This window comes from Neophocaena asiaeorientalis, unplaced genomic scaffold (assembly GCF_003031525.2).
Source record: "Neophocaena asiaeorientalis asiaeorientalis breed wild unplaced genomic scaffold, Neophocaena_asiaeorientalis_V1.1 scaffold550, whole genome shotgun sequence".
NCBI classification, from domain to species: domain Eukaryota; kingdom Metazoa; phylum Chordata; class Mammalia; order Artiodactyla; family Phocoenidae; genus Neophocaena; species Neophocaena asiaeorientalis.
In genome coordinates, this window is record NW_020173396.1 from 2,637,364 (window position 1) to 2,661,259 (window position 23,896).

Here is a 23,896-nt window from a genome sequence, read left to right on the forward strand (position 1 = left end):
GGTGGGGGTGGGGGTGGGGGAGGAGACAGAGGTTCCTGGGGATAAGCATACATAAGCAAAATGGCTAAACTGATCGTGAAACTCAGGTTCAATTTGTTATATAAAATATTTATCCCACTTTCTCAAAATCACACCTGAGGCCATACCCTCCATATTTTATTTAATAATTCTCTCAGGGAAAAGTACCAAACTGGCCAACAGTTGTGTTGCTATTATAGAAGATTATTTGGGTATACTGGCATTTTAATGAAAAGCATGTCACTATTTTTAATAAAAATTGTTATGGTTCTACAGCTGGCTCTTAATGTAGTGATGGAATAAAATGTTAAATACTTTGGATAATTCACAACCACAAGTAACAGAAGTATTCTTATTATATAAAAATTAGGAATACTGTGGTTAAGTACGAATTATTCAGAGGCTGATCATTAAAGGTTTTATAGTATGTCCTTTTGGTTTTCTTAAGAAACAAGTTTAAATTCTGTATTTTTAGTGATTTTTCTGAAAATTCATGCTTTCTCATCATTTTAAGAAAACTTGCAATGTTTATAGAAGATAGCTTTTGTTAAAATAAATTGCTCTTATGCAAACAATCACATAGGTTATGTACTTTCATGATTTTAAAAGAGCTAGAAAATGACAAACATACAGAAATGCACTGAGGCAGATGCAGCAACCATCCGTAGATCAGTATGTTAAAAGCAAGTTATTAAATACAGAATTAACTGCTTAAGTTGACAAAACACGGCAACACTGAATCCGTGGGGGGAAGGTTAGAATCATTTTTCAGTCTCCCCACGTGATTTTGTCCTATGTTACAAGTATACAGCACTATTACGAAAAAGAGAAATTCAAATTCCGTCATAAGGGAATGAGAGCACAGTACTGCAGCTGTTATTTGAGGGGCCCAACTTTCACAAGACTTTTAAGGAAACGCATTTGGAGAGGTGAATGCCCACGTAGGTGGAGCCAGGCACTGTCCCCCATCCAGCCTTTCCGGGGCCAACGCAGTGGTAGCAGCTTTTCCAAGCTCCCCAACAGAACTCTAAAACCATACACCACCTCAGATGAGAGAGTACTCAGCATGGTTTCTTGGGTTCCTTTTAGTTAAGAGATGATAACCAGCATTACAGTTTCATGCTATATCATTCCCCAATAAGTATAGCTTTCGCCACTACTGTTAAGCAAAAGTAACACACTTTTAGTATAAAATGTTCTCTACTCTGGAAATGAACATTTCATGGGACACGGAGCGCTAAACTTCATAGTTTAACTTTGTCCACCATGAGATGCTACTGATAGAGAGAAAAATGTTCATACAGCCCAGATTCCATTTCCAGTCTACATTTAAGCTATTTGTATATCTGTTCATTTTCAAAGCTACTGGTAGGCAAATCTGTTTGCTCTTTCACTCTCCATTTTTCCAGGCTTTTGCAACTTAATTATTTCCTTCTTACAGAAGCCTTCGAGTCTGTAAAAAAGCTAGAATTATGTGTCCAAGTTATAATTTCTGTGATAACCAGTTACAAAAAAGTCCCCAGCTTAGCACTGAGCAACTTGTTGTCGTAACAAGAAAAATACTATAACCGGTATTAAAGTGAAATGATCAAATTTTACTGCTCTCTCCTCTTAAAGTTAATTTGATGGCAAAGCTTTATTTAAATAAAAATCTATCTGTCTCTACTTGTGTTAACTGCAGAGGTTTAAGTACTTTATCACTAATAAACTGTCCCTTTGGGGGGCCCAAGTGAATGACTGTGCATTGATAAACTGTTTGACTTTGAAGAGTCAGATCCCTGAAATCTTCCATAATCAAACGCTTGGCCTGGCCCCGGAACAAAGGACAGGCTTCTCTATACTTTAAAGACCACCGAGCGGAGCTCACAGCAGGGAAAGGCACAACCTGCTCAAGCCGACACGGGTGGACTGGGGACGAGCAGGCTTAATGGCAGCCTTTCAATTGCAGGGGTGGCTCCAGGACTCTATTTCTGGAACTTCTTACTTTTCTGATTTGCAAATTATGGGAAAAGAATTTGCAAACTTTCTAAAATTAAATAGTTCTCTCCCATCAGCAGACCTCTGAACTTACATCAAATAATCTGGGAGTTCAATTGTTGAAGAAGCTTCCGTGGAGGCAGTGCAATCCTCTTTAACTCCTACAGAGAAAAAAAATTCAAGTGTTCACCAAAGGGTATGGTTACAAAATGCCTATAATTCTAAAATAGATCAGAAACATCTGGAACACTTTTCCTCAAATTCTATTCTTCCATCTCAATAAGCAATAGTGAGCAAGGAATACAATTGAACAAGAACAATAGAGGCCCTATGACCAGCGCCAGCAGAACCGACGCCAGGCATTGAAAGCACCCTGGCTACTGCAGTGTCTGCACAATAAAGGAATTCCATCTTAACCCAAGGTCAATCTTCTATTCTTTCAACAACAGTTGTGGCATCTGCCCAGCAATTCAAAGATTGTAGTGGCAGATGCAGCCAGACAATGGGAGATACAAACTTTACATCAACATCTACTTTTCATAGGATTCAAACAAGGCAGATAAGATAGTGAAGTCAGGTAGCAGACTATTTCGATGGCTGTATTTTTACTGCTATTCTTTTTGTATGAAGACAGTGGAATTGGGCAGGAAGTTTTCCTATCAGTTTAAAATAATTTAAAATAAGTTATTAGTGAACACCAATTTATACTCCTCTAATCTCTAACCCTCATAATACTGCACAGATTTGTTTTTAAGAGGACAAAATAAAGTGCCAGTTGCTCAGGACTGCACTGTGATAGTGTATAAAACCCCTCAGTATTCCATTTGTTTGAAGGTACCATTTTCCAGAGGGTATGTTTAGACTTTTTTATTAGGTTAATTTTTTATCATTCAAAGTAGAATTAAATTAATAACTCGAACCCAAACCCTGCCTGCTAGCAAAACATACATGTTCAATATAAAACAAGTGAGAATTTAATAATTTCTTGGTTTAATATTTTAAAGGACAAAGCACACTAAACAAATTATGCAGACTCTGTGGGCTTATTTTGTGTGCGTGTGTGTGTGTGTGTGTGTGTGTGTGTGTGTGTGTATTTGATTCAGGCTTAGGTAAAAGCTTGTTTTTACAACATCCTGAACCTTAAAGGAAAAGGCATCAAGTGCACATCACCTGGCTTCTCCTTTGCCACAGACACCAGATAAATTCCAGTAGAGCAGAGGATGTAGGTCTGAATCTATCCTCAGTTTGTGATAATCTCGATTGGCTTTGAAAGGTACTACATCCTCAGTGAAGGATTCAGAGACTAGGCCTGCTTCTCTCGGTTTCCAGCTCTGAGAAAACTCGAACTCTGCTATAGTTCTCAACATTCTGGGATCCAGTCTCTGACTCAGGATTACCATCTGATGGTGGGAAGTGTGGAGAGTGGGGCATACCCAGGAATCTGGCTTACTAACTCTGAACATGAAGTTTTATTATCTCTTTTTCTCTTCCTGATCTGGCAAATTCAAGTACGATAGTGTTTGAGGGAAAAAGCTTACACCTACCTCTTGGGCCACTATATACTACCATCCTGATCTACATATTTCAACAGATATGCTTTGACAAGCAATATACTCAATCCAGGTCAATAAAGGCACTGCATCATACTATTCCATAATCAAAGCTTCTCTCCTATGGTAAAAATGGTCAGTTAAATCTAAGGACTACAGACTTTCAGTACTGTGGGCAAATTACAGAAAGATAAAATTCCTTAAAGTCTAATCCTTAAAGTACTTTTTCTGAAGTTGTATTTTCCTGGGAAATTCTACCTTAGTTATGCTGGGTTTAAAATTGGCAGCAGTCCTAAATGAGGGTTTTGAATCTTCTGTATGTTGGTATGTAAGACATTAAGTTCTATATATATAAAATAAGAGAAATCTAATTGTGTCATTAGGTTTTAAAGATCACTACCCTCAGGTAAGCAGTCTTTCTACTGATTAGCTTTTCTTTAGAGGTAAAGCATTATTTTAGGCTTCTTTGGGTCTCCAGATATTTGGCTTTGAAAGCTTCCAAAAGCTTGAAATTGTTAAATTTATTAATAATGGTTGATGTTAGCTAACTAAAACAGTGTTCTCAAAATTGAAAAAAAAAAAAAACACCCAAGGTCTATCAAGCTAATCACCAACAGCCTTGCAGAAGACAAATTGCTTTCACTCTGAATGAAGATGATGTTATGGATCTGCATATATAATTTTACCTCGCCTGTTTTATAAAGAATATGACATTTCCCCTTTGCTGTTATTAATTAAAGCAGGGTTGACCCTGCTTCTTGGTAAAGAAGGACCTGCGAATTGTGTGTCTGGTTAAATCAGTTCAAGAATGGCATATAATAGGTCATGTGGAGGTTGCACAATACTGTGACAGCTCTGGAAAAGCACAACAAAGTTCACCTTCTAAAAGGGGGTCTTTGGAGGATGACAGGGTCATTTTCAAATGTCACCATCTTAAGAAACACAGAAGCTATGTTTAATAGTTGGCTAAAAAGAGACAGAAAATGACTGCTGTAAAATGCAAGAAAAAAATTTGCTCAAAAGGACAATACTAAGATTAATAACTAAACGGAAGGTCATTTGATAAAAAAGCATTACTAATTATAAGCAGCATAATCTCATACTCAGGATAGTCTGCTCTTCCCATTCATTTAACCCATGTAGTTGGTTTTTACAAATGCAAAATACCTTCACTGGAATCCAGACTGGAGTTGTTCAGCTTGGCAATTTCCTCTTCTCTTTTAAGGTCCTCTTCCTTTTCCTCGATCATCTCAATGTCGTGCTTTTTTATTTGGTCCTTTTCCTTGTGTCTTTTAGACTTCTTCTTGGACTTTTTGTGAGACGAATGGTTTTCTTCCATAAGCTTTGGACATTTTAGTAGAACTGAACCAGGTGGTAAGGTTTCCAGAGAAGTCCTAGAGGTATATTTGTCTTGCTGGTCCTCATAGATACTACCGTTTTGACTAAAACTGTCAACAGGTAGGTCTTGAGTCCCCCGGCCTTCTGGAGTGCTAGGGGAATTGGAGTGAGAATTTACAGTCTGAGGAGGATTGGAGACAGGCAGGTGGGTTGAAGGCAGCGGTGGAGGCGTGGGGATGGCAGCGGCTGCAGGGGGCAGCGGGGGGCCTGCAGCAGATTTTTCACTGGTGGGATTCAAATGACCATTTAATGTTGGCGGCACTCTATTTGTCAGGTGAGATATTCGAGCTTTTTTATTCATTAAAGGATCAATGAAATCTGAATCTAAAAGCCGTTTCTGGGGTGGGGGGGGAACAGGGAAAACAGATGAGCCAGTTTGTACTAAAATTCAATACATGTGTCACTCATTACTAGAAGAACAACTGAGTAATTTTATTCATACTTAAATTTATAACCAGTTTAAATTCATTACCAGCATTGTGTTAACCATCCTCCAAGCTTAAGCACAAACAATCTACAATAAATTTTCATGTCTAATGTAAAAAAGCAGAATCTGGCAAATATGTTTCTTGAAGCACTTATACTTTCTGATCATACAGCTCCACCCTAAGTTCCTTGAGACATTAGGCCAATTTATGTGGATTATACCACTCAGGAGTATATTAAATAGAGGTGGCCTCCTTCCTCTGCTGGCCACAGCTGACCTAGTTATATTCAATGAGAGGAAGAAGCAATTTTTAACATTATTGGTTGTCAGAACCAACAAGGGTAAGTACAGGGCAATAAGCCTACACTTACTTGATCTCTTCGAATGTGCTAACATGCTCCAGTTATACATATTTTGGCTGTCTTAAGATGGCACAACCAGCACATTCAGAATAATTTCTCTACATATCTCTATCATTGCTGAAATGCCATCCAATTTTTTCTGCCTTAAATATATCTTTTCACTGAATTGGAAGATAAGTCTGAATAACTAGTCCATAAAAATTATATGGAGTTACTATTTCAAAAATCATGCTAATATTAGCCCAATCCAGCAACAACAATAACAGTATTTAAAATAAAAAGGAAAGTCAGATAGTTGAAAAGTACAAAGCATACATCCAATGTAATACTGTGGCTAAAACTTCAGCTTGAAAGAAAATAATAGTTAATCATCACATTAATTTATTCTGTGTTGAATTTAGGGCCACTGATCTCACACCTAGTACATAATTAGATCAGAGTATAAGTAGCTTTATAGTAGTTGGCATTTGAGGCTTCTGTAGACAACATACATGCAAGGAAAGAATTGCTTTTATTTTGTTCCTCCTCTGTTCCTCACAATAGGTTTCTAACATTTTCTGACACGTGAATAGCTTTTTGCCCAGGGCTCGCTTACTGTTCTCAACACATCTGTCCTGTCTCCCTAAGCCTTGGGAGGGGGGTCCAGAGAAAGGAGCACTCTGTCAACAGCACTGGGGTAGAGCGGTTTGTCTCACTGCCAGTCTCAAAGACCTGAGAGAGTTCAAGGCTGTCTGAGAACCAGGTGGGCTTGACCTCTTATGTCGCCCAGGATCTCCCCATCTTTTTCCAACTGAATCTTTGGGGGGAAACTCTAAGCTGGAATGGAGTCACACTGGAATATTCTGATTGGGATCTCATCAAAAAGTACTTTAAGAAAACATATGGAAATAGCAGAGTTTTTTATTTGCTTATTTTAAAAACATTTTTCCCCAAGAATATTTTTCTAGAACGTGCTTCAGATAAATTTAAATATCTTCTATTTTCTATATAATCTAAGACTGGAAATGGGACTGGATAAGTTAGTGATCAAATGGAAAAGTAGATAATCTTACAACAAAACGTGAACTTCAAGGATTGAAAATCAGAGTAGACATTAAGTACCTTGACTTAATGTAGTGTTATATGGTGAAAAAGAGTTCTGGGCTGGGAGCTGGGACCTGAATTCTAGAGTAAGCTCTGCCGTGAACTTTGGGTAGGGAAGCTGTGCGGCTTTTCTGGGTCTCATTTCTCTCACGTATAAATCAGAAAACCTGAACAAGGTGTCCCCTAAAGTCCGTTTCAGGGCTATGATTATATAATTTTATGCAATACCTGAGGAGAAGATGCAGCGTCTCTACTAGAACATACAGGAGATTCTGAACGGCTGGTGCTGGCAGCATTCTGAGATGGATTTAGTTTTCTGGAAAGGACACACATGTTCCAGTTAGGGGGACAATTTTCAAATGTTCATGATAGAAAGCCTACCCTTGCTTCGTTTTTCCCATCTCAATACTAAAATAACAATGACTATAATAATTACTTATTTGCATAATTTTTAAAGGAAAAAAAATAAGAACGTACCTCGAGAGCACTGACTCTAATGACCGTCTGTCTATTTCATTATATCCAGGCCAATCTCTTTGGAGCTCTTTAAAAACATAATCCTTTAAGGTGTATGAGAGGTCCTTAGGATTCAGATTGGCTACCTGGTACATGGTATGAAAAGAGAGCATTAGTTCTTTTTGCTATTTCTTTACCTAAAACAGGCAACCTTTTGGATTTATACTGAAAATAACTATATCAAATGGCTCCAAAGGGACTGCTAGCTTTGCATATGCCAGATCTCAATAAATGCTTTTTGACTTCATTTGGGGAATTAAATAAAACTTTATATACATAGTTAAATATTTTTTTCCTGGATGGCCACTGCATTTGTTAAATAGTAATCCTACATTATGCAAAAAGTGGAGGAAGATTTTTTCTTTTAGTCATTTTTTTTTCTAGTCAAAGGAATCCAAAACAGTTTTCTTAACATCTTCATTATTTATTTCTGGCTATTAATTCCATTACTTTTGAGTTACAAGTCCTTGATCACTTGTATTAAGTAGAAACCAAACAGTGCCCATATGTTGGTTTACAAACTTTCCTATCCAGTAATCAACAGAAATTATCTCCATAAACAGTATCAATTCTGATAATCTTGTCTGTCATCTTCTTGGCTTGCTAAGCTTGCTCGTTATAGCTGCCAGTTCTCCTGAAGAACCACTTTTTCAAAGTCCTTGAAATTCCCCCAAACCAATAAACGGAAAGAGAAACGAAAATAACCCCCACATTACTGTTATTATTTGCAAGTGTAATCTTTTCTTATCCCTTAACTACGGTTCTTTGTGTATCCAGGCTCAGGCTCCATTAACAACATGAATGTATGGATTCAGGGGCCGAACCAAGAGTCATTTTCAATGCTGGCAGAAAGATATTCTTCTTTTCATTTCCTACTGGAATGGTCTTTTTTAATAACTTCACTTCTTTCTGTGTCTTCTAAAAGTACTATAAAATATAATATGATAGTTTATGCTTTTCTCACAGCTCAGCTGAATACTAACATTAATGTTGATATACAGTAGAAAATGATAGGTTTATCTTAAAATTCAAATTTGCAAATAAATTAACATGAGATACAACCAGATTTCTCGAAGTGGAATAAATACAACGATCTTACAATCTATATTCTGCTAGCTCCTAAGTTATAACTCTAGCTTCAACTGTCCTCTGGACACCAGACTCTTATATATATATAACTACCTACTAAATATCCATCTCCATTTGGATATGTCTAATAGACATCGTCCAAATAGTATGTATGTAAGACAGGATTCCTGATTCCTCTGCACACTCTTGTTCCTTTTCCATCCCTCCCCATCTCAGTCAATGGCTCAATATCCATTCAGTTGCTCCATTTAGTTGGTCTGGGGCGAAATCCAGGAACTGGCATTTTAAAAAAGTTCTCTAAGGGATTCTAATATGGAGCTAGGATGAGACTATGCTCTAGATTCTATCAAATAAACAATAGTAATGATACTCATATCCCACTTGCTCAGGAATTAAGTATACCTACATTTAAAAATTATATCTATACACATATTCATGATCACATGACTTCTGACATACATCAGTAGCAGCCTCTGGGTGAACTGCCTCTGCCATCATTTTGCCCTCTCATCCTCTAACCTAGGAGGTAATTTACAACCTTTCTGGAGATTCAGTCACCAAATATTTTGACTTTAACCTGAACCTCCCCCCTTCCCCAAATAAAAAACTGAACACACACACACACACACCTATACCCTCATCCTCATTCATTCTTTCATCCTGTCTCTTGAGCTCTTAAAACTGCTATGTGACATATGGGTTTAAATTAAGTGTTTCCAAAAAGTGCTCAAATGACTTAATAAGATCCCTGAAATTGCCAAAGATACCTTGGGGATTGGTTAACCCAGAACTGGAGATTATGGTTTTACTCTTTCATGACATTTGGTATCATGTCTTGAATATAAGAGAAAACAGATGAAAAGGACTTAAAAACGTTATTTGAATAATACATGAAAACCTGCAGGTTTATTTTATTTTATTTTTTAATGATAAAATTTAAGAACAACTTTGGAAATGTTACTGCTTTAGAAAAAAAATAAAGCAAGCAGACTTCCATTTCTGGTGGACTTGAATACTAATCAACATTTATGACACAAAGTCATTCTAAAAAATACAGGAAGCTACAGTCTGATGAACTGCTGATTTTAACAAAATTACTTTTATACTTAAGCTTGTGATTATACGGTAACTGATCAGTGCTAATACTTTACATATTCATATCCTTTAATGAAGACAGGTGACTGATTTCAGCATACCCAATGATTGAAAAAGGCAGAGTATTACAGGCGAAAACAGCATGCAGGGCAAGACACATCCAAAACTATTTAGCAGGTAAAAATATTCTAGCTTATACCGACCAAAGACTGATAAAAACACATTGTATAACTTCACCTACATAAACCAATAAAAATTATGGCAATAGTTTAGCGGATTCAAGACTAAAAGCAGATAACCAAAACTTCGTTTACTTTTTTTAAATGGAATTTCAGGGCAAAGTTTGTTTAACCCAAATGAAGATAATGACTCGAAACTTGATAATTCAGAAGGCTCTAACTTATAAAACCTAGTATAAATGTCTACATTTCAATTAGTTTTTAATTAAATGTTTAAGTCAAGATGATTTAACTTAATATTCATATACCATTGATCAAAACGATCCTGAAATCTCTCTACCTCAATAATAATGATAACAACAATAACAGCAACAAGCCTTCTTAAATGAACTCCCCAACAAGAAGGTAAGCAGAAGGAACTCTCTCCAGCCGTCCTCACCTGTTGCAGAATTGCTCCGAGGGAGTTCTTGTCTTTCTGATTGACACCGTCTTTCTGCAGTCGAGCTAGCAGCTCAGGTTTCTTATAGGCCTTCAGTGCCAGTAAGTGAATCACCCTGTCCCGATATGGCCGCTGAGAAACACTGCTGCTGCTATGTGTCTTTCGAATGGTATTTGCAGGGTTCATGGGGGTTGATCTTTTCCTCTCAGGCACTGCATCTGAAACAGCTTGAGGTGCTTTCCGAATTTGCACTCTTTTCCCTGAAGTCCAGTAGAAATGACATTGTTACACATTTGCGGGTAATAATATAATGAGCATCTCAATTTCCACAACTCTGACTTAGGTACCTCTTCATTCTGGAAGGAATAAAGACTTCATATTTCAGTTTTTACTTTAAAAAGATATGCAAACAGAAAGCAGTCTGAATAAATGGCCTAAAATGTGGATTCAGAACTTTCTGAGAGAAGCATTTATTGGAATAAATATGTATTATAAAACTATTCTGGCCACTTAGCTATACACATGGATAATAATTAGTGACACACACCATAGCAACACACTGGAAATTTTAAGGTTGTAGGCATTTGATGTTAAGTGGAAATAAAGTAATCTCCATACTCACCTGTGCTACTTACAGAACTTAAACCTACATATTGTATGTCATTTCGTTGGCAGATATGAATACAACGAATATGTGAAATGTGAAAAATACCTGTCTATCTCACTAAGGACACACTGTTGGCTGAGCTCAGTCATTAGCTTAATTTCACAGATTCAGAAGCCACAAAGAGGAGAGTCAGGCATAATTTGGGGTCAACATTCACCAGGGCATTCATGAGTGATATTCCTTTTCAACAGACATAACATACTCTAGGAGTCAAAAAGCAAAAACAAAACCAATCAACCAACCAACCAACCACACAGTCTAAGAGGGCCAGACAAGCAGATCTCTCCTCTGTGGTGCTGAGACTACAAGGTGAGTTAGAGGAATGGAAAGTGCTAAAAAGCAGGCATTCACACCATTTCTGCACAGGCCAGTGCCATTCACATAATTAGCACACTTTCTGCTTAAACTTAACAATGACAAGTGTTTGGCAAGTGGCTATTTCTAGAAAATACTGTGGGCTGTAGTGACCTGAATACTATATGGATGTGTGAAGCCATCAGTACGTGGCTGGTCACTGACAATACCTGGTAACCATTCCTTGCTGAAGAAAGAGAGATTAGAATGAAACTGTATTAGACCCTCGCTTTATGATTTCTGAGGTGAAATCTCATAGGTCACTACTAAAGCTTCCAACTCTATGCCCATTGGTTAAAGAGGGGGAAGAATTGATAATGACATACAAGGTGGAACAACTGCATTAGGGACAATACTAGCAATTAGAAACAATGGATAAGTAAAAGCAGTCTCTAAAGCGCTGTTGGCTTGGGTGAAAACAGCTTAGTGGGGCAGGAGCTTTACTGAATAGTAGTTCTGTCCATGCTGGGTTCCCAAGGCCTGGCCAGAGGGGCTGTTTGTTCGATACAATCCTACCTAAAGCAGAAAGAAAGGTCTCACTGGCTTATATTTCTTTACTATCTAGACGTAACCAATTGTAAATATCAGATCAAAATACTGCACAACAAAGGAACTCAACATTAAAGGGTCACTGCCCAGTGGTAAGAAAAGCTATTAAATTAAGGTACAATTAGAGATTTGGAGATAGATTTATATCTGTTTTCTGTATTTTTCTTAATTCAGAGATAGATCAATGTCAGATGTGCAGGGAACTAATATCTACCTTGCACCAATTATGGGATGGGGGAGGGACACTGTGCTAAGAGCTTTACACATATAAAGTCTCATAAAGTAACCTGATGAGGTAGGCCTTGGTCCTATTTCACAGATAAGAAAACTGAGGATTTCAATGGGATAAGCTCAAATAGTAGAGTGCTGACTTAGCATTTGGAAGGTTCTGCGATTAATACCCAAGTTTTCCTACTTGTACTTCTTTGTTGGAAAGGTTTTATGAACAAATGCCTAATGTCTGCCCTTGCTTCATGTTAGGCTGCAAGCTTCCTGTAGGCAGTGCTATGGCTGCTTTGTCTATCAGCAGACCTAGATTTTGATGACTTGCAAAGTGAAATGACCAGCAAAGTGTCAAAGTGAATGACAGCAAGTGAACAAGCAGACAGCAGAGGAGCAGAATCAAGGTGGCCTGTGCTGTATTTTTGCACATTACCAGGCTGCCAGAGTCTGAAGACACAATGAAATTTCTAAAGTGGCAGTTGCAAAACTTTCAACCCACTACTTCTCAGTTGCAATAGTGTTAGCAAACAGTACTACTTCCTTGAAATTTCAATAGGAATTTTTGGAAAGAAAGAATAGAGTTAGGTCAGACAAGTTTAGGAAACGCTATAAATTCCACACTCCCCTCCCCCTTGAAACCTGTTTAACTTCTACTTCCCCAAACCAAGCTGACTATGGATCCCTCTCCCACACTCGTCTCTAGGGAGCGGGATGAGCAGAGAATGGTTTTTAACTAAACTCACATACACCATGACTGGTCATTTAGAATGAATTCAGGCCAGCAAGGAAGGCAAATACAAATAAAAACAAAAACAGGACTATCACTGTGTTGCAGGCTGCCCTATCTCTTCTGTAGGTCTCACCAACCTCTGGTCCACAGTCTCAGGAAAGCCCCTATGTCTCCTGAGTTTACCACCCCCTCCCAAAGTAGACATAGGGCTACCAAATAAGGGAGGTTCACTTTGCCCTTAAAAGGGGTCAAAGTATGATGGCTAACAAGAAATTAGAATCTGGACAGGGATGTGACAGCATTGGAGTCTCACCTGGGGCCTAATGCTAGGCTATCATAGGTCCATGAATCTCCTACCCACAAAACACTCACTTCACCTTTACCTCATTTTAAACAGCAAGTTGTAGGGTAACCCCTTTCTTTCAAATGATGAAAGAAGAATCCAGCCACACCGGGCCACAGAGTTTTGCACAAAGATCACTTGCTCCCTGCCTCCCCATCAATTTGTGCCTATTCAACCAGGAAGGAGTCCTCTGATTTAAGGTAAGAAAGGCTATAAATGAAGAAAACATTAGTACTCTAAGCAGTTACAGAACTGAGATGCTAAAGCAAAAAAAGAGCAGGAAAATGTGGTTCAAAGTGGGCAGAAGAAAGGATTTATTTTTATTTTTTACATTTGCCTCAGAAAAGCCCTTTTAATAAAGCCTGTGGGAGAACCTAATTCTCTTCCCAGACCCAACTGCTAATCAATTCCCTGGGCTCCTTATATAAACAGCAGCAGCGGGTCGGACAGAGTTGGGTAATCTGGGACTATATCTGAACCGTTTTGTTTCATAACAAGGAGCCCACTGCTAGCTTCTCCATTTAATATGAGATGGTAAAAGTACTTAGCCCTCCGTCTAATGACTCTGAGTAAACAATCTGAAAGGAAGGTGTTAAAACAGACAATCAGAAAGAGAGCAGGGACAGCAACCGTCTTCTGCAGTTGTTTTTCTGTTCTGTGGAACCTAACTAAAAACCCTGGCAACACTGACCCAAGGTTTTAAAAACACTGGCAGGACCTTGACAGTGGTGTGACTCTGTCATGGTTAAATACATAATCCACTGCAATGAAATCCATCTCCACTACTTAGCATTTGAGATCACTTCTTCAAAAGGTTTACTATCAAAACATATATAAACAACAGTCATAGACTGCTAGGACTACAAAGGACCTTAGCTGTTATCTAAGTTCAAAACCCCTTATTTATTTTTTTATAAGTTTATTTATTTATTTATTTATGGCTGCGTTGGGGCTTCGTTGCTGCAGGCAGGCTTTCTCTAGTTGTGGCGACCGGGGGCTACTCATCGTTGTGGTGCCGGCTTCTCATTGCGGTGGCTTCTCTTGTTGCGGAGCAAGGACTCTAGGTGCACGGGCTTTAGTAGTTGTGGCGCACGGGCTTAGTTGCTCCGCGGCATGTGGGATCTTCCCGGACCAGAGCTGGAACCTGTATCCCCTGCATTGGCAGGTGGATTCTTAACCACTGTGCCACCGGGGAAGCCCCAAACCCCTTATTTTAATATTTGAGAAAATTAAGGTCTCCAGATGTTAATTGATTTGTCCAAGGTCACGCAAACATGTACTAACATCAAAAATAAGGAGGATGGGGGGAAAAGTTGGGAAAACTGGAAAAAGGATCCTAGAAATTAGGTTGTTTGGGTTATTTTATATACCTAAATAGATATTAGGTATATAAAATAACCAAAATTTACAATTCAATAAATTTCCAGAATTTAGATAGGAGTCAGTGAGCAGACTTAAGATACTGGTAAACTAGAAGTGATAAGTTTCTTTTTTCTTTTTTTTAAACAAAGGGGAAGGATTATAACACAACAGTGCTCATCATTGATATCAATGGCATAACTAGAACTGGAAATATTACTGAAGAAATAATAACAATGTTTTCTAGGTTAAAGCTTCTCCTGTGCTCCTCTCCAGGCAAAATAGGCCTTCCCCCACTCCCCACCCCAAGCACACTAGAAGGTCACAGAAGCTCACATTCCTGGTTGCCTAGGGAAGCTGACCCCTAAGAGCACAGCCTTCCCTTCCTTAAACTGGGCTTGTGCCCTAATTCAACTATCAGAGGACTGGATGATGCCACCATATCCCCCACAGTGAGACCAACATTATTCCTATTTGTCCTCTACTCGGGCTGACACTATTAAAAGAAACCTTGCTCTGCAAAGGCTTCTGCAAAGGCTTCTAAGCTGGCAGAGGTCAGCTTTTGGTATCATTTTATATGATATATTCAATTAAGAACTAAAGAGGTATCTCCTATTGTCTTATGAAAGAAACATAACTTGTTAATGAGGCCAAACTCTTATCATTTGCTATTTGCTGATACCAACAACTTGATATGTAAAATGGAGAGGCAATCATAACCCAGCTCATGCGGTGATTGTGAGATTTAGATGAATAACTACATGTGAAGTGCTAACCAGTGCCTTGTGCATCGCAAGCACTCAGGAAGTGCTGAGTAATATTAGTTTTGAAGGGTGACTGACTAGCATTTTAAAGAACTAAATGGGTCAGTTTTGAGATACTGAAAAAAGCAGGAGGATACAAACTGAGCTGCCTGGAAGGAAAGAAACATGGTAAAGGCCTGGCAATGGATACAGTTAGAAGAAAAAGATCAAAACATGCCATAACAAGGAAGAGTAAAAAAATCATAAAGAAACACCAGAAAAGCCAATCCGGATACTAGTCTTTTGCTCTACTGTATTCAGAATTGATTAGTCTTTTCTTAGGAGTAGTGTGTGCAGTTTGGAATTCTGAGGTGAAGAACTGGAGGCAGTCCAGAGGAGAGCAATAAAAATAATTAAAGGCTTGGGATACAGGCCATATTAAGGAAAGCTAAAAGGAGCTGGGGTTACTTGACCTAGAGAATAAAGGGCTGAGGAGGTTAATGACAAGATTTAAGACCAGAGAAGAACACTGCTGTGATGGTGAGTAGCCCAGGGCACAGAGGACACAGCACAGAGGAGAAGCTTAAACAGAGCACTTGTCTGGCAGAGGTCACTGTGGGGCTCTGCAGAGGGGGGAACATATGTGTGCTCTTCTTAAAATGGCACAGATGTAATCTGGTTCAGATTTAAATTTAGATAACCTCAAATTCTATGTGGTCACTCTAAAAAATGTATATAAATTATCTGTAGTGCCTATAAGAAACCCTGCAAGTTCCCAAATTCCCATACCATCAGGGCATGTATGGCCTGTGTAATTCTGGGTGTTGAAAAGTCTCTTGTGTAAGCTGGGAATGAACTGTACCGATCCTATCAAAACAAACAAAAACACATGGACATAGGGTACGCCCAAGGATCTTTCAATGGAAAAGTACGGTGATCATTGCTAATTTTCAAGCTTTGGAATAAATCAAGGTGAAGGTTTTCAGATAGTTATATTGGGAAGAAAAAAAAATCATTTTGATTGCTGGAGTCTTCTATTCCTTTGTCAAACACACCAATTTGTCTTACTGTTTATAAATTGGTGGTATTGGACTTAAAAAACACTCTCAAAGCAACAGGGACAGCAAATTCATAGCGTGCACTTAAATTTAAGAGCAGCAGATCTTGTACATTTTAAAAACAATTTGAGATTTAGCCTACTAAAGTTAATTAAGTTACCTATGAGAATAAAGAAAGAAAGAAAGGAGGTTCGAAGTTGTTACCTCATTCAGCAGGAAAGAGAAGATGAAAAATCTCATTGCTAGTAACTTACTGGGCAGGGAACTGGGCCCCGTGGGTACAGATACCTGAGGAAGCCATGAATTGTTGTTAAACCAAACTAAATGTATCTAAGCTAAGCACCAAGTCCCAGAAGCACTGGCTCTGTTCCAAAGAAATACTTATTAAAGATACTAGTGGAGCTTCTCAAAGCTGAATGTATTGTAGCTGGGTCAGCAATGGGAAAATACAGAAGTAGAATTATACCAAACCATGGAAAGATGTTGATTAAGGGATCTGGTTATTCAAGAGACTTTTTGTTAGCATTTACATTTTCAAATTAATATCCTTTCATCATTTACTATCCAGTGACTTGTGTTATTAAACTGACCGAGGCCTCATAGAGCTCATCCTCACTCTGTGTGATTCTCTCTATTACTGTTAATAGTCACTGTGAATTAACTCTTTAAAACTGTCAGGGTCACTGCTCGTAAAGGAGAGACTCATCTTGCTGGTCTGGTCTTAATTTCCCTCGATTTGATGGATATTTGAGTGAGCTGATGATAAAGGTGATGGGGGTAGGGCAGGTTCTTAATTAATGGAGAGGTGAGGATGAGGATCCATAATTGAGATGACATCACAATTGAGGTACCAAAGAGGCATCACCCTAATGCTTTGCTATAAGCACGTTTTGATACTTTTGCAATAAAAACTCCTTGTTGTGCAAAGATCCTTTGAAATTCTGCTAATAGAAAACTCATAAGTTCTACTAATAGATTTTACTATAAAAATAACTCTCCAGAAGTACAAAATAAGAACTATACTGTCCACCACTGAAATTACATCATCCAGTGACAAAGAAAACACAACAGTACCACTATCACAATCTCACATACTAAAGTAACTTGAGCAGATCCCAGGATTGTAAAGTAATAACAAATGGCCAGTAGAGGATCTGGGATTTATGAAAGAAATAAAACTTTTCAATCTCTTCAATTTATCAGCAGTATGAAGAGAATAAATGACTTTTGACCATGTTTTTCAAAGTGTTCTGAAAACTAATTTCTGTGTTTTCATTAAGTAATATTACCGATATTTACCTAGAGTGATCTTGAATTATTCCAATCAATCAGCAAGAAGGAGAAAGGTATCTATACAAACCTACATATGGTCCACCAGGTTTGATAACTTTTGTGCTTCGGTTGCGGGATTCCTCCTCTGCCTGGGTCATTCTTTCTCGTGTCATCTGATACGAGTCATTTGTTGCACACACTGTAATTTTATCTTGTATAAATCCCAGGCAATTGAGCTGGGATGCTCCAGAGCTGTCAGGTAAGATGGTGCCTTGTTAGATATGTCCCACATTTTGCATAATAAAGGCAAGCAGAAATTGTATAATCCTAAAACCAGCAGCTTTAATAATAACTTTGCAATTCAAAATAACTAATATTAGTCATTTTAAAATGTAAAGCTTACTTAAAAATTTTTAAGTTTCTCCTCTTCATTTGATATCACATTTTTTTTTTTTCCATATTCTGGATAGAATGGGTGAAATGAGATCTCAGAGACCAAATCCATGAAATGTTGAAAAAAAAAAAAAAAAAAGAATCAGTACTTGGAATGAAGACCAGAGTCTTGATGGGCACTGTAGTTCTACTGTCATTTTTAAAAGAATTACCTACCACTGATGTGAAAAATGTTAAAAGTTTACTTTTAATGGAACCATAATATGTATGCTTTAGAACTGACTAGATGAAACAGACCCACCATAATAATGCCTTTTATTTTTAATAAGATATTAAGTTTAAGGCTAAAGAACTGCCAAATATCATAGTTTAATTTATTACTATTCACCCAAATACCCTAAAAAATTGTAACTTTATATTTACCATTGTTAAATCTCTATAAGATGATCTTTTGATACAGCAAATACTGAAAAATACTGGAGATTTTTGCAGAAATATTAAAAAAAGAAACCTTTTATTTACACAATCACGAATATTAACACTGGCCAGGAAGACGGCTCTGTATTCAAAGTATTATGCTAATATTAGGGGATTATGGTAACAGTTATGCTAGTATTTTAAAAAGAAATTATTATGGCCTTAAAACAGACTAGAATGTAGAAGTAATGAAAATGTCACTACAGCTCTGATATTCTATTTCTAAACTTAATTGGAAGTAGCTTTGTTATGATGCTAAGAAATAAGGGTTGATAAAATTTTTGTAAGTTGCTAATAACTGTCTGTACAAATGCTATTTAAAAAAAATCAGTTCATTCATCTCATAAATATTTATTGGGCAGAGAGACTGTGTGCCTGGCAATGTGTGAGGTACCTGGGCTGTGACAAGGACTTACAGATGTGGTCCCTCCTTCAAGGAGCTCTCTGTCTAATGGGCGACAAGGATGAGCACACTGGAAATTATGATGCAGTGTGACAAGTGACAGGGAACAGGGAACCCCCAGGAAGGTACTTCACCTGGACTTGTGGGCAAGGCAAAGGCTTCCTAGAGGAAGTGGTGATTGAGCTGATCTAGAGGGATAACTAGACAAGGGGGAAGGACAAAAGTGTTCTAAAGGGATAACCAATGTGTGCAGGCCCAGAGGAACAAGGAGAAGGTTTTCAGCTTGACCAAAGGGAGCTGGCAAGAACAATTAGAGGTGAGGATGAAAAGAGGGTATAAGAAGTGCATCACACAGGGCTTTGGAGGTCATAGTATAAATTTTGGACTTTTCCCCAAGAATAACAGAGACTGAAAACAGTCTCATTTATTCCGTAGAAAAATCAATCTGGATGCAGAACAGATTGAAAGGAAGGGGGCACTCTTGTGAAAGCAGACCAGTTAAGAGGCTATTGAACGATTACAGACAAGAAGCAATGGCTTGAACCAGGGTAGGGCAGTGTGAATGCAGAACAGTAAACAGATTCCAGAGATAGTGAGGAGGCAGCATTGACAGGATTTGGTCAGAGATTAGCCATGGCCAGGGGTTGGGGGTGTGGGTTGGGTGGGTGGTCGTTAAAGATTGTGCCCAAGTTACTAGGTGTGTGGAGCTGCCATGTGAGACACCGGAGTACGGATGGGAGAGAGAAAATGAATTCAGTGTTGGACCTGGTTGGTGACTTTGAAGAAGTAAGGAGCAGTCTCAGGAGGGAATGGACTGTGAATAACACTAATATTTAAAATAATCAACAGGAAGATAAAAAGACCACAGGAGACCAAAGAGGTAGAGGGAAATTAGAAGAGCAGTGTGTCATGGAAGCCATGGGAATAGATTACTTCAAGAATCAGAGAGTGGTCCACAGTGTGAAATGTTGGCAACAAGTCCAGAATAATAAGGAACCAATAAGCATCCCCTGGGTTCATGGGCAAGGAGGTAAAGGCTCTCTTCGAGAAGCATATTTCAGTGGAATGCCGGGGACTGAAGCCAGACTTCGGGTCCAGAAGTGAGTATAAGGGAGGCGGGTTTGGGTTTTTTTTGGTTTTTGTTTTTGCGGTACGCGGGCCTCTCACTGTTGTGGCCTCTCCTGTTGCGGAGCACAGGCTCCGGACGCACAGGCTCAGGGGCCATGGCTCATGGGCCCAGCCGCTCCGTGGCACGTGGGATCTTCCCGGACCGGGGCACGAACCCGTGTCCCCTGCATAGGCAGGTGGACCCTCAACCACTGCGCCACCAGGGAAGCCCGGTTTTTGTTTTTGTTTTTATTGTCTTTTTTAATGAGGCCTACTTGAGCTGAAAATCCAGTGAAAGGAGAGAAAGGAAGGGGTAGGGAGGGAGGATGAGTAGGAAGAAAAGACTGCAGTAGAGAAAAGTCTGCAGTGTGAAGGTCTGGTGGCAGGAAGTTTGAATTTCAACATCTCCCCCTATGATTTACTAAGTAATTTACATAGTGAGAATAAGCTGAACCTATTGCCAATCACAACGAAGATACAGTTTTCACCATCCAAGGTCAAGAAACAGATCTTTACATGAAAACAAAATACAGCTATAAACCCTGTGGGCAAGAAGGTACTCTCCAGAATTCTCCACTCATCCCTTTTGAACTTAGTTACCTTAAAAGTTTAAATACTTTGACATATGTGCATAAATGTTCCTACAGTCCTTCTCTAGCCTAGCTCACTGTTTCCTATACTTGAGTATGCATTATTTACAGAGCTGTATTATGTATTTTCACTAGGCCTGTGAATGGGCAGATTCAAGGAATTTTTCAGTGTAGGATTTCCACCATCTTACATATGAGAAAAGCGAGGCCCAAGGAAATTTAAAAAGAAAGATAAGAAAGGAGACTAGTTGATATATATTTTTTGAACATCTATTTATGGAGCTCAGCCAACACTGTAAGACTGGAAAATGAGTGTAAGAAAGCCCCTGCCCTTAAGGAGCTTGCACAACTGTAGGAGAGACAAGATATATGGAAAATAAAAAATCAAACTGAATAGAAAAGGTGGAGCCAGATTATAAAAAGGTTTTCTTGCCAGGATAAAAACTGGAACTCTGAGTGCTTTTGTTTTTATGATGGCAAATTTCAATTTATATTCATACCACACTTGGATCATACGAATGTATTTATGACAATGTTCTCACAATAATTGTTTCTTTTCTGTTGGCACATCATGTATAGTTTTATAAAGTGACCTTAAATCTTTCTCCAAACAAGGTAGAAATAAACACACAGGGTATTTATGATGTAAGGGAGAAACCATATTACCTATGATAGGCCTGGTTTTGAAGAGGGAATTAAGTTCCTTAATGAAATTCCTAATGGGACATAGTTCAGTTTGATGTCAAAATGTTCTCACTGTACTAAAATAATTGTCTTAAGACAAGTGTTACAGGTAATGGCGCAATTAGAAATCGGTGTGCCCTGTGGTATGTAAAGAACACTGAAGTAGGAGTTAGAACTCAGTTCTCATTCAGCCCAGTCACTAACCAACCAGCTATGCAACCTGTGAAGTGAAGGGGTGGAACCACACAATCACCGAGGACCATTGTACTTGGTGATTCTATGATCTATTACAATGCTGTCCCACAGAAATTTCTGCAATTTAAAATGTTCTGTGTTTGTGCTGTCCACTATGAGAACCACTAGCCATGTGGTTATTTAGCCTATAATATGTAGTTAGTATGAGTGAAGAACTAAATTTTAAATTTTATTTCATTTTTATCTATTGAAATGTAAATAGCCCCATGTGGCCAGTGGCTATTACCGTGGACAGTGCAGAAAAGTCTACAGTCTAAAACACATGCAATTTATACCAAAAAATGTAAGTTTGGGGGAAGGCAATTCTTAGAAAGCAAAATTAGCATATACTCAGGGAAAATGGCAGATTAAGATAAAGCAAATAGTTATTTAGTCGCCTTAAATGGGAGAAGAAATTTAGACCTCTCTCAGTGAAGTGTCTTATTTTGTATCTCTGCCTTCCCTGCTTACTTGGAACACAACTTTCCCTTCCTTTCTCCCACACACAGCAAACACTTAAAGTTTCAAGTACGACACAGAGGAGAGATAGGGATGGGTGGCCCTGGGGGCCTTGGGGAACTTTCGGCCAATGTCAGTGTTTCTCGGGAGGTTGGGGGCTCTAAGGCCTTGTCTTTATCCACAGGCAGAACAAACTCCTACGAGGGGCCGTTCTTTAATCAGAAACAACCACAGCAAAGAAGAGTGTAACAAGTAGCTTAGTGTTTACAGAGGACCTAAGTAGATAAGGGTTCCAGTGGGTACCCTGGGCTATGGGTGTGTATTTTTGTCTTCCTCCCTCCTTTCTTCCCCTGAAAATCAGAAATGACTGCTATACTGGGGTTAATTTCTAGTTTCCATTCTGCTGCAGAATAAAGATTTTTAAAAACCTATCTTAAAACAAGCCTTGCACAGCGAAGGAGGAAGGGGATATATAAAACACACGTATATTTTCCTCCTTTATCTATGAGTGTGAGTCCTGAGGATACTATAAAGCACTCTTATTTATATTCAGTGAATAAAAATTTAAAAACCCCTCAAACTTGTCTTTAATTAAAATAAACAAAATAAACCATGTTTTATAGGTATAAAATCTATACTTTGAAAATTCCTCAAGGGAAAAAATCTTAAAATTTTTGTGATTGTATCCTACAGTGACAAATATAATTTCTAGCACATAGTATGTGCTCAATATTTCTCAAATAAATAAATAAGCCCTACCATTCAAGTCAGTAAATATTTACGGAATGACTACCATGTATTTTATTGTAGAATTAAAAAAGAAAATCCTCAAAGAAAAATCATTTTCCCTTCAGCATACCTTGGAACGCACTTACCTGGAGAAGGTTTGCTGGATGCAGTCAAAGCTGCCTTGAGGGTTGTCTTTACCCACATTTGACAAATAGAAGTTAAAGGTATGCACTTCGTTGGGGGGATCATTTTTAGGGATTTTGACAAGCTAAAAGGGGGACAAAGAGAGAAACACCTCAAATTATAAATTTGCTATAGAATGATCTGATGACTGACTGAACTGTTTTTCAAGCGACATTCATTTTTTACCGAAGCCCTCTTGAGCATCTAAATTTATAGCATTTATATTACCAAATCATTCAAGGAATCTGACAAGCATGCTTTAACTCACCACGTTCTTATTTCCGTTTTCTATCCTAAAGTGTCAGTAATCATATCGGCTCAGTAATTAGTTTATAAGAGGAACCCCCTTCTTTTCAAACTAGAAAATGGTTACAGTTCACATGAAGAGTTATTAGTGAACTCGCTAAAAAGCTCTTCCTCTTTTGAGATACACAGGTTCTGCCTTTGGCTACATGACCCGCTGCTAAATAGCTTCTAGATATTTAGATGGTCTCGAGATAGAGTCCATATCCCAATCTTTTGCTGTCTTATTACATACGCATTTCATTTTAATTCTTACTTCTTGGAGCAATATTTTTGAAGAATAACTAGCAGCATAAGGTGACTACTATAATTACATTCACACCAAAACGCAGCTGGGTGTTTCTCCCTGCCCTATGATTCTTGTACTCATCCTCATGTTTACAGAACAAGGTCAGCAGCCTACAGAGATTATTCTGCAGGGCACTCCAAGGCTGAGCCCCAGGCAACACTGTGGAACAGGCAGATGTTTCCTATGCTCTTGCTCAAGGTCTGGTTTCTCTGCTAGATGGGAAGCCCCAGAAGTCAAGGGACAGGGTTGCTCTCGATTACTGAACCCCTGTACCAGGTACATTTTCCTGGCACATAGGAGGAGCTTAATAAATATTTGTGAATAAATGAACTGGAAACTTCTGTCTTTCAACTGCTCCACTCTTCCCAGCTCCCAAGACCTTTCTTCCCTTGGGTCTACAGGGGCCACCATGGTGTTAGATGATAATTATGAATAGGATGCATTGGAAAGAAAGTAAAATATGACTTCCTGCTCTCCAGCCTCCAAATACATGGTCTTGGCAATTTAGCAGACAAGCAAGGAGGGAGAAAGTGTTTTCTAATTCTCTTTTGTCTCCTCCAAATCTGCCCTTTACATCAATGGAAGATTAAGACTCAGAGCTAACTGGCTGCCATT

General features: G+C 38.5%; 1 protein-coding gene across 4 annotated transcripts in view; it reads right to left on the minus strand.

Moving 5' to 3' along the window:
• ELL2 (elongation factor for RNA polymerase II 2) overlaps positions 1 to 23,896 on the minus strand; it is a 74,319-nt gene that overhangs the window by 7,405 nt on the left and 43,018 nt on the right. For 2 of the 4 annotated variants that reach the window (XM_024746959.1, XM_024746958.1), the window contains 7 exons: positions 22,653 to 22,774; positions 17,519 to 17,682; positions 10,134 to 10,393; positions 7,293 to 7,417; positions 7,044 to 7,131; positions 4,713 to 5,280; positions 2,090 to 2,156 (listed from right to left, as the gene is read on the minus strand). In XM_024746959.1, the coding sequence (XP_024602727.1) occupies positions 2,090 to 2,156; positions 4,713 to 5,280; positions 7,044 to 7,131; positions 7,293 to 7,417; positions 10,134 to 10,393; positions 17,519 to 17,682; positions 22,653 to 22,774 (1,394 nt within the window). Of the gene's footprint in view, positions 1 to 2,089; positions 2,157 to 4,712; positions 5,281 to 7,043; positions 7,132 to 7,292; positions 7,418 to 10,133; positions 10,394 to 17,518; positions 17,683 to 17,833; positions 19,945 to 22,652; positions 22,775 to 23,896 lie in introns of those variants that run through there. The other 2 variants (XM_024746960.1, XM_024746961.1) reach the window with 2 other exon arrangements.